Source organism: Polypterus senegalus, chromosome 17 (assembly GCF_016835505.1).
Source record: "Polypterus senegalus isolate Bchr_013 chromosome 17, ASM1683550v1, whole genome shotgun sequence".
NCBI classification, from domain to species: domain Eukaryota; kingdom Metazoa; phylum Chordata; class Cladistia; order Polypteriformes; family Polypteridae; genus Polypterus; species Polypterus senegalus.
This window is the reverse complement of record NC_053170.1, coordinates 10,604,389-10,620,338: the sequence shown is the minus strand read 5'-3', so window position 1 is coordinate 10,620,338 and position 15,950 is coordinate 10,604,389. Positions and strand designations below refer to the sequence as shown.

The 15,950-nt window shown below is 43.9% G+C and overlaps 1 protein-coding gene across 9 annotated transcripts in view; it reads right to left on the bottom strand.

Annotated features, from left to right (window-relative positions):
* The window catches only part of stat3 (signal transducer and activator of transcription 3 (acute-phase response factor)), a 112,409-nt gene that overhangs the window by 27,781 nt on the left and 68,678 nt on the right, over positions 1–15,950 (bottom strand). For 5 of the 9 annotated variants that reach the window (XM_039740141.1, XM_039740143.1, XM_039740144.1 and 2 more), the window contains 6 exons: positions 13,799–13,934; positions 13,541–13,593; positions 11,266–11,360; positions 2,094–2,233; positions 1,716–1,931; positions 1,507–1,549 (listed from right to left, as the gene is read on the bottom strand). In XM_039740141.1, the coding sequence (XP_039596075.1) occupies positions 1,507–1,549; positions 1,716–1,931; positions 2,094–2,233; positions 11,266–11,360; positions 13,541–13,593; positions 13,799–13,934 (683 nt within the window). Of the gene's footprint in view, positions 1–1,502; positions 1,550–1,715; positions 1,932–2,093; positions 2,234–11,265; positions 11,361–13,540; positions 13,594–13,798; positions 13,935–15,950 lie in introns of those variants that run through there. The other 4 variants (XM_039740142.1, XM_039740145.1, XM_039740148.1 and 1 more) reach the window with 2 other exon arrangements.

Sequence of the window (15,950 nt, the reverse complement as noted above, 5' to 3'; positions counted from 1 at the left end):
CATCCGTAAGTGAAAGAATTTCGAAACCATCAGGACTCTTCCTAGAGCTGGCCGACCATCTAAACTGAGTGATCAGGGGAGAAGGGCCTTAGTCAGGGAGATGACCAAGAACCCAATGGTCACTCTGTCAGAGCTCCAGAGGTCCTCTGTGGAGAGAGGAGAACCTTCCAGAAGGACAACCATCTCTGCAGCAATCCACCAATCAGGCCTGTATGGTACAGTGGCCAGACGGAAGCCACTCCTTAGTCAAAGGCGCATGGCAGCCCGCCTGGAGTTTGCCAAAAGGCACCTGAAGGACTCTCGGACCATGAGAAACTAAATTCTCTGGTCTGATGAGACAAAGATTGAACTCTTTAGTGTGAATGCCAGGTGTCACGTTTGGAGGAAACCAGGCACCGCTCATCACCAGGCCAATACCATCCCTACAGTGAAGCATGGTGGTGGCAGCATCATGCTGTGGGGATGTTTCTCAGCGGCAGGAACTGGGAGACTAGTCAGGATAAAGGGAAAGATGACTGCAGCAATGTACAGAGACATCCTGGATGAAAACCTGCTCCAGTGCGCTCTTGACCTCAGACTGGGGCGACGGTTCATCTTTCAGCAGGACAACAACCCTAAGCACACAGCCAAGATATCAAAGGAGTGGCTTCAGGACAACTCTGTGAATGTCCTTGAGTGGCCCAGCCAGAGCCCAGACTTGAATCCGATTGAACATCTCTGAAGAGATCTTAAAATGGCTGTGCACCGACGCTTCCCATCCAACCTGATGGAGCTTGAGAGGTGCTGCAAAGAGGAATGGGCGAAACTGGCCAAGGATAGGTGTGCCAAGCTTGTGGCATCATGTTCAAAAAGACTTGAGGCTGGAATTGCTGCCAAAGGTGCATCGACAAAGTATTGAGCAAAGGCTGTGAATACTTATGGACATGTGATTTCTCAGTTTTTTATTTCTAATAAGTTTGCAAAAACCTCAAGTAAACTTTTTTCATGTTGTCATTATGGGGTGTTGTGTGTAGAAATCTGAGGAAAAAAATGAATTTAATCCATTTTGGAATAAGGCTGTAACATAACAAAATGTGAAAAAGGTGATGTGCTGTGAATACTTTCCGGATGTACTGTATCTTAACCAGGGGTGCCAATAATTGTGGAGGGTGCTGTGTATTAAATATATATATATATATATATATATATATATATATATATATATATATATATATATATATATATGAGGTCTGTCGTTACTGTGAATGCCACGATAAGTCCAGCTATTAAAGGACAGAGCGGCACCAGCTTACAAGCAGTACCAGAATGAAGGTGGTAGCGGAGTAGATGAACTGGAAAATATACAAATCGAATGGATACTTGAAACTGCAAAGTAGATGTTTAAACTGCAAATGACAAAAGACACAAAACATTTTCTGCAACCTTGCATATGTGAAATCTCGAAATGCATTTCTTATGGTCTGTTGGTGAATGCAACATGGGAAATAACAGAAAAAATATACTTACGGAGTAACACAGATGAACTTGGTCTTCAGGTATGGTACAGTATCTATAACACCCAAACGGTATTGAAAGAAAAAAAAAAAAAGATATATTGTAATACAAACAACAGCATGCCTATGAACGTTTCTTTACTTTAAGGCTTGAAATGCAATTCCTTAAAATTGCTTCCTCCTTCCACAGACGCGTCACGGTCCAATCAGACATTCAACGACTACCTGGGTCCGGGTACTCTGGTGGCTCAGTGTTTTCAATGCGGCAGTACTTTCCAAAGGCTTCCTCCTTGGGGATTTCCGGGTACAGGTAAACTAGGGGCGACACCAGGATGTTGGTTGCATCCATAATCTTGTAACCCATAATGATCTCTGCAAAGGACATGCTGTTCAGCTGCTGCTTAGTATACGGCTCGACCGACTGGATCTGGGTTTTGCCTGCAAGAAGAGACTGAACATCAGTTTTGAAATGGGATCTGACGGATCAAATTTCATTCTTTTTGAAACACCAATGCATCTTAAGACGTAAGTGAAGGCTGAAAAAGCACCTAATTATGAACGCCATCCTTCAAAGGCAGGCAGCCAATAAGACAGACTCACCACTAATGTCTTTCTCCACCCAAGTGAAGGTGATGCCTCCTTCTTTACTACTTTCACTAAATCTCAGAAGGAAAGTCCCGGGAGGTTTTGTGCTTAGGATGGCCCGCTCCCTCTCCTTACTGATAAAACCCATTATGTACCTGACAAAGATAGAGAGATAAAAGGTCACAGAGGAGACAAAAATACGTGTCCTTCTCATACATTTGAATTTTAATGGAACAAACTAAGGATGCATCACCAGCAGAGCTCTAAAGAAAAGAAAAGAATAAATCAGAAGAGGACAAATGCAGCATTTAGTGCTTGCAAGAACATTTCTATTTTAACATTATTTCTTGAGTATGCACACTGAATTTAAATAGAAACGCGCGCACACACACAGGATTCGTGGCAAATGGCAAGGATAGCTGATGAGGCTTTTCGGGAATTTAAATTCAGCCAACGTGGATTACACTGGAAAACGAAGACTTTGCTCTCTGAACACTTTTGCGTGTACCTTACTTTACTTTAACATGGTTTTCTCATAACTTCAATTTAGTGTAACCCTGATATCCTGTACATGCACTGAATTATCGTTTTTTTTTTCACGGTTCCACAATCCGTCCTAACCCAGACTTTCTCTGCTGTTCTTTTTCCTGTTTTCTGTGGTGGCGATCTGCGCCCCCACCACCCGATCAAAGCACCGTGCAGTCCAGAGGTCCACATAACCATCATCATCAAATTCTTCCATAAGATGGCGGAAAACCATGAGGACCGAGTGAGGTCATTTATGTTAGGTAGAATGCCTAGAAGGGGCTGGGTGGTCTCGTGGCCTTGAGACCCCTGCAGATTTTGTTTATGGCTGGAGTTTTTCTTTTTTTTTTTTTCTGTCCTCCCTGGCCATCGGACCTTACTTTTATTCTATATTAATTAGCACTGCCCAATTTTATTCTTATATTTTGTCTTTTTTCTGCTTTCTTCATCCTGTAAAGCACTTTGAGCGACATCACAATGACTGACTGACTGAAATGTTGTTGTTGTTATTATTGAGTTTGGCCTACTGATCACAAATACCACCTTTTATCATTTAATCCCAGATTTTTGCGATTTCCTCTCATATTGTAAGTCTAAATATATAGAACAACATCCACAAAAGGAACATCTGTGCCAATCTTAAAGTCGTCACAATGTGGATTAGATATGCAAAGTACCGCGGATGGGACAGCCATGCTAAAGAATCTCATTACCTTAAAAAGAACTGGCTGCTCCATGGCACACAAACTGTACGTCAACCCAACAAACAGAACTTTGCCTCCTGTTCATATAAAACTTGGATATGTGAAACACTGAGCCCAAGATTATGGAAGACATTTTTGTTGGTCTCATCAATGACAAGCGGTTCAAAGATCTGCTAGCGGACCCGTCAGAAATCAAATGGAAGGCATTCAAGGATGTTGCTGAGAACTTCCTTAGCAGCTACAGAGCAACAAACTCCATCCCACTGGGTGACAAGACGCGTCCATCATACAATATCCATCCATCCATTTTCCAACCCGCTATATCCTAATAACACAGGGTCACGGGGTGTCTGCTGGAGCCGCCAATCCCAGCCAGTACAGGGAGCAAGGCAGGAACAAATCTCGGGCAGGGCGCCAGCCCACTACAGGGCACACACATCACCCACACACCAAGCACACACTAGGGACACTTTAGGATCGCCAATGCACCTAACCTGCATGTCTTTGGACTGTGGGAGGAAAGCCACGCAGACACGGGGAGAACATGCAAACTCCACGCAGGGAGGATGCGGGAAGTGAACCCGGGTCTCCTTACTGTGAGGCAGCAGCGCTACCCAGTGTGCCACCGTATCATACAAAACCACAAAGTGCAAAAAGATTCAGGACTTCTTTCTTCCCTGCTAACCTCGGTAGAGTCACTGATGGACACAGTGAAAGGTTTCAACAGGACATTGCAACGATGGAAAAGCAGTATGAGGGCAAGTAGAATCGAGCCATGCTGGCAGATTATTGTTGGACACCGAAACGAGAAGCATTATATGCGGAGTACAAATGAAAAGAAGCAGTAAACATTTTTACATCAGTTATCAAGCCTAATGCTTGCTGGGATAGATTCCAGTTTACCCCGGAGGACAGATGGAAGCAGTGGCATCGCTAGGGTTGGTGTCACCTAGTGCGGTTACCGAGGCCGGGTGAAGTAGTGAATAGATCTTCTTAACAGAGAGGTGATCATACTTTAAATATATCGCACTCCAATACCCAGCCGGTTTAATGCAGCCCGGTAATTCTTGTTTTTAACAGCACTGTGAGATTTGACCATTACATCGAGCAGGGGGATGTGTATGTGTGTGTCACTTGGTGATTTTAGCTTAAAGACACTCTACCGTTTCATGCAGGGGTCTAATTCTCTTTGATGATTTCAGCCTGTGGACACTTGACTGTTTAATCGAGTGGTCCCAGCCTGAATCCTCCAAAAAAAAATTTTTTTATAGACATTCATTTTGGTGTTAAATCCTTCTAATGGTGTCATCTATTGCGGTCTGTACTCCCCTAGTGATGCTACTGGATGGATAAATAGATGGGTGGATGAACTAGTGCAATGTGTCCTCATCATTAAATGATTAAACACACTAAATGTCCATCCATCCATCCATTTTCTAACCCGCTGAATCCGAATACAGGGTCACGGGGGTCTGCCGGAGCCAATTCCAGCCAACATAGGGCACAAGGCAGGAACCAATCCTGGGCAGGGTGCCAACCCACCGCAGGACACACACAAACACACCCACACACCAAGCACACACTAGGGCCAATTTAGAATCGCCAATCCACCTAACCTGCATGTCTTTGGATTGTGGGAGGAAACCGAGTGCCCGGAGGAAACCCACGCAGACACGGGGAGAACATGCAAACTCCACGCAGGGAGGACCCGGGAAGTGAACCTGGGTCACCTAACTGCGAGGCAGCAGCGCTACCACTGCGCCACCGTGCCACCCACTGATTAAACACACTAAATGTAATACAAATGAATTAAGTGTTGCTTCAAATTTCTGTGAGACAATCAATCAGAATTGTATTGTTGTTCAGCTTGAAGCCATCCATCATAAGCACCAAAACTTTTGGGGAAAAAAATTGCCCACTTTTAGTTGCATCAGGGAGCAATCTCTTATACCTGTACAGTATATATTTCTCTTCTGGTTCGTCGTGCTTCCTCTTCAAACCCGTTCCCGCCCACACGGCATTTCTCGATTCCTATTCATCCTATTCCAAACCCTTCCCCACGCTGCCTGCGGCCTCCCATACACCCCCATGCTGCTTTTCTCGATTCCTACTCGATTTTTCGGACTCTCTCATTCCCTGTTCCTCTCTCATGACCCCATTAGTGCCACGTCACCGCCCGATATCTAGCCTGACCGCGTGACCTTTCACTTTGTAGCCTGCAACAGGAAGGTACTCTCTCGACCATTGCCATTGGTTTCGCTCCTAGCTATTTTCGTTATACTGTGACGATTGTTTCCTAAGCCTTTGTTATAAAATGAACGACAGTATCTTCTCCGTCAACGGGTTTTTGTACAACGTCATCTGTATTCCGGGATCCGGCAACTGCCTGTTCCTATCAGTGGGTTATTTCTTGACACAAATCGTCTCCAGCAGAACACCTATTCACAACTGTTTCTTTCAAGAAGCATTTCTTTCTTCTTGATTTCTGAATTCCTTTCTCACCGTTTTCCTTTCCTATTCTTACACCACCGTAAGCTAAGGCGGGTGTCAGCTAGTATAATATATTCTCCTTTACAACGGGAAGGATATCGGCTTGTGGAAAATAATACAACAAATTGGTTACGATTTTTGTAACCCTTTGAACCCAGCAGGGTCATATTCTTGCCAGCCGCTTAGCAGTATCTGCCCAAAAGGCTGGTATAACAGCCCACCTACCTACCATCATAACCCCACTGGCCTGAATATCAGTCTAAGTGTTTTTTGTTACGCTGCTCTGCTCTCTAAATCTTGCAGTCTGTTGCCATAGAGAGACATATTTTATAAGGGCCTCCACACCTGTCGTAACCCGGCTGGCTGGAATCCCGGCCTTCGCGATATTAGACTACGCACTGTGATAAAGACACTTTATTGGCGCCGACCTGACACAGACTGACACCAGATGCATGGGTAAAGCAAACAAAACGTCTTTTCTTTGTCTTCCCCGTGTCCCACCGACCCTAACACGGTCCCAAAATAACCAAAAGTAAATCACAACCCAAATCACACTCTTCTCTTCCAACACTCCTCCCATGGCAGCTTCGTCCTCCTCCTCCTCCTCCAGGCTGCCTTTATAGCCCACCCGGAAGTGCTTCAGCTGGTAATTAACCTCAATTAGGCTGCACTTGTGGGCGTGGCTGCGTTGCTGCCCACATGGGCTCAGAAGGCCTTGCACGGGGGTGGTGGCCACGGAGCCCAACCAGGATGAGCTCCGGTGTTCCATATTATCGGCCCCGATGCAACCCAGGGGGGCTGCCACCAAGTGTTCCAGGGGACGTACCGTGCATCCCATGGCTGCTCCCACGGATCCAGTGTTGAAGGGGCATCCCGGCCATTCGCCACAGCATGTAATACACCGCTGCCTAGTTATGCTGTGACGCTACTTGCGCAAGTTACGTTGCTGTTTTTTTAGGTGCAAGTCAGTTGTGTTTTTTCTCATAGGTCCTTGAGCAAGACCCTTAACCTAACAATTGCTCCTGGGTGCTCTACGATGGCTGACCTTGTACTCTGACCCCCAAAAAAAGTCAGGCAGAAAGGCAGTTTCCCCTCGGGGATTAATAAAGTAAAACAAATCAAATTCAATTCAAGAAGAAAACCGGAAGGACTTCAGTTGTACAAAACAATCAATGTGTGGTGTGTGTAGAGACGCTTCTGCCCTTCCGCTCCATGGGAGGTTTATTTCCTCCCTGACCTCGCCTTTAGTGTTACGGGGACCCCAGTCAAACTCTGGTGCTGTGCTGCACTACGCCCGAGGGAGTTCAGACGCTTGATATCAGAAGTGAAAGCAGAAGGTGAGACGAGGGTTAATTGATCAGACGATGGTGCAAATCTTGTCAAGTGTTCTTGTGCATTGATTGCTTCTGCCACTAAAAACTGTTCTGAAACACATCACTCAAAAGTGCAGCTTTGACGTCAGGTCTGTACAATGGATGGTAGATAATAATACATTTTATTTATTTATAGGCGCGTTTCTAAACACTCAAGGACACCGAACAAAAGACAAAACACAGATTACAAACAAAAATTTAAATCAGACAGAGCAAATGTAATCAAAAAGAAAAAGCAGTCGTAAACAAATGAGTTTTAAGTTTAGATTTGAAAAGTGAAAATGATTCAATATTTCTAAGCTCAGGCGGTAGCGAGTTCCAGAGCTGGGGAGCAAAGCAACTGAATGCAGACGAAGGGGACAGTCAAGTGGATGGAAGAAGAGGATCTGAGGCCGGGTTTATACTTCACACGACGCGACGCGTGCTGCAGCGGACGCTCCTGCTATGCAAGCGTTTTACTGTTCATACCTGTGCGCGTACTTTACATAAATCTGCAGGAATCCACCAGGTGGCAGTGCAAGATATCATCACGGTGAGAACAGGTTCGGCTCGCTGTGTTGTGAATTGCCTGGAACACCCAAAATGATGACACCTTACCGCAATATCTCTGAAAAGGATGTTTAATGATTAAATCCATCAATCCAGGGATGTGTCCATTCCAGCTAGCATTGGGCGCGAGGCAGAAACAATCCCATCGCAGGGTGAATACCAGCGCACACACACACACACACACACACACACTAGTGTCATCTTAGTGTCACCAAATCTTCATATCTTTGGAAGGAAACTGGAGCACTCTGTGTAAACCCAGCAGGCAAACCTGCAAACTCCAGACAGGGAACACCAGCGACGTGACTCCCTGCGAGACAGCAGTGCTACCGCTCCTCCACCGTGTCACCCCCATATGTGTAATTATTAACAGTATTTATTATTTAAAGAAATTAACGATTTCTCTGTAAAATGTAACATCCATACTTTAATGCATTTCATCATGAAAGTGTTATCAAGTATAAATCTAAGGATTCTAAAGGAGCAGAGAGTTGGAATATCATACATTTAACATGCTCAGTGTGGTGTTCTATTGCTGTTTGCCGCTGCTGTCAGGACCGGAGGAAGACGGCATAAAAGATGGTATGTGAGACTTTTAAAAAGTCTGGTGTCATTACGATCAGGAATATGCGATGCTTGATTATAAAAGCACCACGAATGCATTTGTATGTCGGCATCAAACCATTTATCAGACATCGAAGCGCGCACATCGATCGCGGAGGATCTTCAAAGTAGCTTTCTGTCACATGTAGATTCTGACGTCACATTCCAACTTTTAGCCCACTAAACCCAATCCAAACCGAGTTTTTGCTGGGACTGCAACTTGCGCACGCATCGCGTTAATTTCTGAGGACCTGCTCAGAGGACACGTCAAATGAACGCTGGGAACGCATGGCAGCCATGAGGTGTTCGCGTATGCGTTCCGAGCTTGAGGTATAAACGAGCCCTAAGGGTGTCGGAGTGAATGGCAACATGGAGGATGTCAGACAGATATGGAGGGGCGAGGTTGTGGAGAGCCTTAAATGTTAGCAGGAGAATTTTGAATTGAATTTGGAACTGAACTGGAAGCCAGTGAAGCTGCTGCAAGACGGGAGTGATGTGGTGAATAGAGGGGGGTTCTAGTAATGATGGGGGTGGGCAGCTGAATTCTGGACCAGTTGAAGCTTATAAAGAGATTTGCGAGAAAGACCAAAGCAAAGGGAATTGCAATAATCGAGACGAGAAGTGACAAGGCTATGAACGAGGATAGCAGTGGTGTGGGGAGTGAGGGACAGGGGGGTGAATACGATTAAAGTTACGCAAGTGGAAATATGCAGACTGGGAGATGTTATTGATGTGGGACTGAAAGGATAAAGTACGGTCAAGGATAACGGTGAAAACTGTGAGATTTCAAGTGGTTGTAAGAGGTACAAGAGGTGTCAATCTGTTGTTATAACACTGTGGCTTATCGTCCTATATTAAGATTTGACTTGATTATATCAAAATTACTAGGGTTATAGTGCTAAAACGCTGGGGAGGGAAGGGATCAAAGGGTTAACCTACTGAGGGGGGCACATGCAGACAAGATTAAAATTAAAAACACGTCTTTACAGCTAAGCACAGTCAATCAAATGTCCACATTGGTTTCTTGCTGTCGCAGTAAAGAAACACCAATAAATCTAACAGGTAAAACTTTGAAATGAGGGAGGAAGACGAAACACACAGAGAAAGCCCACCCTACCCGGACGGACGCACAGTAAATAAATAAACCTGGGCCCTGTGGGGTCACGAGACAGCACTCCTACTCCGTGCATCAACACGTCACCTTTATGCTACTGGGAATCGTATAACGAGTGCTGCACTGTGACATTTCATGTGTTACTCATAAACGCTAAAACTGTTTACCGCTGGCTTTGGAAATCAGAAATGAGTCAGCAGATCATATTAATGTGGATATGGCAGCTCGGCATGTCACTAGGCAACCAGCCAACCCCACAACAGCTAAAGCAGAGGAAGAAGACGACAACGACGATGACGACAACGCCAAAGGTGGAGCAAAGTGTGTCTGTGCTGTTTGGGAGGCCAGAATCATTACGGTGGCTGGGAAGAAAAGCAAGACTGGGCTGCCGTCTTGTATTTCTGTGAAAAACAGGAGGTCGGTGTATGCGAATGTGTGTAAAACTAGAAGGCTTCTAGGAAGGGAAAACAAAAACGTCGTCATTATATTTGGATAGGTGGTCAAGTGGGGACGTTTCAAAGCATTTTGTTTTCTGGGAAAGTTTAAAAACACACACGTGGTGTTATAATGATGATAATAATAACGATAATACATTTTATTTATTTGTAGGCGCTTTTCTAAACACTCAAGGACACCGAACAGTAGACAAAACACAGATTATAAACAAAAGTAAAATACAGAAGTTAAAATCAGACAGAGCAATTGTAATCAAGAGAAAAAGCAGTCGTAAACAAATGAGTTTTAAGTTTAGATTTGAAAAGTGACAATGACTCAATATTTCTAAGCTCACTGCGGTGGGTTGGCGCCCTGCCTGGGATTGGTTCCTGCCTTGTGCCCTGTGTTGGCTGGGATGGGTTCCAGCAGACCCCCGCGACCCTGTGTTCGGATTCAACGGGTTGGAAAATGGATGGATGGATTTCTAAGCTCAGGAGGTAGCGAGTTCCAGAGCTGGGGAGCACAGCAACTGAATGTGGACGAAGGGGACAGTCAAGTGGATGGAGGAAGAGGATCTGAGGGTACGGGAGGGAAAGGCAACATGGAGGAGGTCAGACAGATATGGAGGGGCGAGGTTGTGGAGAGCCTTAAATGTTAGCAGGAGAATTTTGAATTGAATTTGGAACTGAACTGGAAGCCAGTGAAGCTCCTGCAAGACGGGAGTGATCTGGTGAATAAAGGGGGGTTCTAGTAATGATGGGGGTGGGCAGCTGAATTCTGGACCAGTTGAAGCTTATAAAGAGATTTGCGAGAAAGACCAAAGAAAATACGATTAAAGTTACGCAAGTGGAAATATGCAGAGCGGGAGATGTTATTGATGTGGGACTAAAGTACTGTCAAGGAGGACACCTGTGGGGAAGGGGAGGCGGAGGAATCATCAATAACAAAGGAAAAATGATCAGTTTTGGATAATGTTGATTTTGTACCAATGAGAAGATGAACCTCAGTTTTGTCACTTATTTAATTTAAGAAAGTTTGAAGAAAACCAGGATTTGATTTCTGCTATGCAATCAGTAAGTGAGGAGGGTGGAAAGGAAGCAGTAGGTTTGCTAGTGAGATAGAGCCGGCGGGTGTCATATTTTATAATGTTATATTTACGAAAAAGATATTACCGAGGGGAAGGAGGTAAAGAATGAAAAGGAGAGGCCCCAGGTCAGAGCCCACCTGAAGTAAGAGCGACATGGTGACAATCACGTCAGGAATAGGGGACAAATTTAAATATAAATCGAAATGAGAATCCAACACACACACACACACCTTCATCATTCAATAGTTAACGGCTGGCGCTAGCTCGGTTACAATTTCATTATTTGGATATTAAAAGATGAGCTCACCCCTCGTTCCAAAGAGCCAAAATGTATTTTTTGACCAAGTCGATGATGTTGTCCAGCCACACCCAGAAAGAGAATCCTTTGCCGGCCATGTTCTCCTGTAGAAACAAACAACATTGGGTAAAGCAGCCATTGACCAAGGAGCACCAAGTGAATAAATAATTTGATGTGTGCCACCTATCTAAACATCGTTAAAGACCCGTTACACCTTCCCTGACACAAGTGGCACCGGTTCGGTATCCTTCGATAAGGGCGCGTAAAGAAAGGAGAGCTTCAAAAGGGCGACCTCAATTGGGCGCAGCGAATAAAGGCAAATGCAACAAAATTATTACAGAAAATTTATTAGATAAAGGTAATGACTGAACGTATAAAAAGGCGAAAGCAAGAATATTAAAACATCCAATTCGTCTCTTGACGAAAAATCCATTTTTGGTATGACAGCGAGACGAACATTTTCCAATCCTATATTCAGTGCATTTCAAGATGTGTTTCCCGTTGATAGTTTTCTCCGTTCTGAATGTGTAGCCTTCGACTACGAGTAGATCTGCACCTTTGTTGCTCTTCACATATTCCACAGCCATTTGAACTAAATTATCTACAAACGCCTTTATTTGCCGCGCTCAATTGAGGTCGCCCTTTTGAAGCTCGCCTTTTTGTGCGCGGCCTTATTGAACAGGGCCCACCCATTCAGCAGGATACTTTGCCCTGCCTATACTGCACATATTGTTCAGGAATGGATAGAGGAGTATGAAGAGTTCAAGGTGTTGTCCTGGCCTCCTAATTCCCCAGATCTTAATCCAATCGAGCATCCGCAAGTCATTAGATCATTTGGATGAGAACAGGCCATACAACCCAACAAAGCTCACCAGTGCTTGCTGCTTAATTCTTCTAAAATATAACCGAGTTTTGAAAGTCCCTAAAGTCCTCCTGTCCACCACACTACTTGGTCACTTGTTCCAAGTGTCTGTGGCTCTCTGCGTAAAGAAAAACTTCCTAATGTTTGTATGAAATTTCCCCTTCATAAGTTTCCAACTGTGTGCCCGTGTTCTTGATGAACTCATTTTAAAGTCACCGTCTCGATCCACTGGACTAATTCCCTTCATCATTTTAAACATTTCACTCAGGTCTCCTCTTCATCTCCTTTCACTTAAACTGTAAAGGCTCAGTTCTTTTAATCTTCCCTCCTACCTCATCGCCTGTACTCCCTGAATCAGCCTAGTCGCTCTTCTCTGGACCTTTTCTAGTGCTGCTATGTCCTTTTGGTAGCCTGGAGGCCAAAACCGTCCACAGAACTCCAGATAAGGCCACACCAGCGTGTTATAAAACTTCAGCATAACCTCCTGTGACTTGTACTGCACACATCAAGGCGCTATATAACCTGACATTCTGTAATGGCTTATGAACACTGAACATGATGGAGCAACAAGTCTCATCCACTGCAGCTCCAAGTCCAACAAGAGTTAGAGAATCTGCTGCAAATATCTTGGTGTCAGATACCACAGGACACCTTCAGGTGGCCTTGTAGAGCCCACGCCTGGGTGGGTTGGAATATGGAAGAGCAACAGCTTATTAGGCAGGTGGTGATAAGGATGTGGCTCATCAGAGAATAACGTCTGCTTAAAACTTTGAGAGCAGTGCAGTACGATGGCACACCTGGCTCACTTTGTGACCTTCAGCGCTTCCCCAAACCTACTTGTGCTTAAAAGTATGAGGACCAGAACTAAAGACGCAGCTCTGTGATGATTTAAGGAGCTTCGAGACTTACACGATTGCTGAAAGGCGCTATAAATTGACTCACTCATATTTAAAAACCGACATGTCCAGGTGAGGTTATGAGGTTTTGTTACTGAATCACTGGGGTCACACTCATGACCCCACGTGTGTAGTTGTGTAAAGTTATGAGTCTGCTATTGCCAGACATCAGACAATAGCAGCAGGCATCTTCAGTTTACTCAAAGGACTGCTAAGCACATGGCGTCAAACCAGACAAGCATGAATGGACTTCACGTGGGCATTTCCAGTTTCGTTAACAGAGCAAAAACTGGGAGGCATCAGATGGTTAGTAAAGCAATAGGATATTTTCCGACTTTGCAGTGAAGCCAATAATACTAACAGACACGGCATCATTACAAAAAATAAGTAACTTTAGAGATGGTTCTACTTCACGTTTGGCAGACTCATTCTACGCATTCCAGGATCCATCACTAGCTTGTTTTTAAAAATATATTTTAAAAATGACAAGTTTTTTTTTTTTTTGTCCTTCCCAAGACTTCCTTACCTTGCAGAATTTTGCCCAAGTAATCTGACATCCTGAGTAACTCACACATGGACCTTGGAGAGAGGAAAAAAAAAATTACTTCAGAGTTATTCAATAAGCTAACACCATCCCTAATTAAATTTGTATTGTCTGTTTCAGAAGCTTTAAAGAATACAACTATGTCACAAACAAGAATATTAAGGTACTCAGATAAATGTCCACATTAAGCCTTCAGTCCTTGACTGGGCCCACAACTCTAATATACCTGACATACTCTACCTAAAAGCTTCTCTGCGAGCGTGGTGAGCTGTTCAATAGACAAGCCTCGCTTTGTGGTAGATGAGAACTGCCAACTTAGCACTTCAGCCACTTGATCCCAGGTGCCTACCGGTGGTTTGGTAAAAAAGTTCACATTCTAAGAAAAAAGAAAGAAAGAAAGAAAGACCTGAGGATGTACTTAGATTTTATCATTAATGCACCATTGATATGACTACTTAGCTGTGCTACCAGTCTAAGACCTCCATCTGTTGGACTAACAAATGCAAAGCATACGTCTCTGTCATACGCCACTTGGTATGAGATTCATAAAAGCAGGGATAATGTTTGTGATGCACCATCTTTTGGAATGAAAGGGGCAGAGCAAACAGACAGACACTTTGCCTTTTATTGAGGTGGATTGGCCCTGAATTTTTCTAGTTGCGTTTTTTGGCATGGGCGGCACGGTGTCGCAGTGGTAACGCTGCTGCCTCGCAGTAAGGAGACCTGGGTTCGCTTTTCAGGTCCTTCCTGCGTGGAGTTTGCATGTTCTCCCCGTGTCTGTGCGGGTTTCCTCCGGGTGCTCCAGTTTCCTCCCACAGTCCAAAGACATGCAGGTTAGGTGCATTGGTAATCCTAAATTGTCCATAGTATGTGTCTGGTGTGTAGGTTTGTGTGTGTGCCTTGCCCGGGATTTGTTCCTGCCTTGCACCCTGTACTGGTTGTGATTGGCTCCAGCAGACCCCCCGTGACCCTGTGTTAGGATATAGCGGGTTGGATAATGACTGACTTTTTTGGCATGATGACACGGGGGTCTAATTATGCTTTTTAGAAGACTAGTTGTGCTACCTGTCTAAGCTAGGGAGCAGCTTCAGCGACAGACTGAGGAGATCGTTCTTCCCGCACACTATGCGACTCTTTAATTCCACCTGGGGGGTAAACGTTAATATTATACAAAATTATTGACTGTCTGTTATACCTTCATTGTTATCACTCTTTAATTTAATATTGTTCTTTATCAGTATGCTGCTGCTGGAGTACGGGAATTTCTCCTTGGTATTAATAAAGCGTCCATCTATCTAACTATCTAGGTTGATATCCAAGTAATCATTGTATACCTCAGTGTTAACATTTGCAGTGTACCATGCAATCAATGTGTCTCGGTTATATGCCATTTAGTATGGGATTCAAAAAAGCAGTGGTAATGTTTGTGATGCGCCATCTGTTGGTAACACAAATGCAATGCATTTTATTGCTAAAAATCTTTGTGATCCGCCATCTTTTGGAATGACAGAGACATAGCAGTTGGACAGACACATAAACATGTATGTTTTTATTAAGGTAGATGGGATTATATAGATTTTTAAAGTAGGTAAAACTATATTTACTCTGTGTGTCTGTGTCTGTGTGTGTGAGTAAGAGATTGTGTCCAGTTCCTGTGAGCAATACAATTGGTCAGTTTGACTTTTCGGGTGATTGGTCAGTTCAACTGAAGGAGGAAGTGCAAGTGTCAGACATAAGAGGAGAAGTAAAGGCCCCGTTGGCACGCGTTGCTACCAAGTAGTGCAAATTGGGTAGTGACAGGAATACTGAGAGTCAACTTCAAAGACGGGAAATCTAAAAGTACACAGGAAGTGAGAAAAGTGCATCAAAAATAATCGCAGAGTCTGAGAAGCAGGCTTTTTTTGGAAACGTCTTCAACAGGGGGAGCATCGGACAAGAGTGGTTCAGACACAGACACACACAGGGCAAGAGATAGCAAATATTTTTAAATTAGTTCTTATACTGGTGTTTGATAGGTCACATGGATCGTTACTAATAAATTAGGATAAAAAAAATGAAGCACACATTTTGATGTCATGATCAGAGGATTTATACTTATTAGTGGCTAGCTGGGTACTTAAAATGCTTTTTATAAAAGCCAAGAACCCAAAGAATTATGGTCAGACCACATGTAGACAGAGACAAGTATTCAACAATCTAAGATATGAACAAAAATAGCTTCTCATGCTGAATGTATTCATTCATTCATTTCACTAATGCACTGAACAGGTCAGTTTAGGTAGTATGCCATAATTTACAACTTTTTCCTATTAAAGACCAAAACAAAAAACAACAAACAATTGTGTCCATCCAAAGTGTTTTTTTTTTAATCTTCTAAGAGTCCCCATTGTAT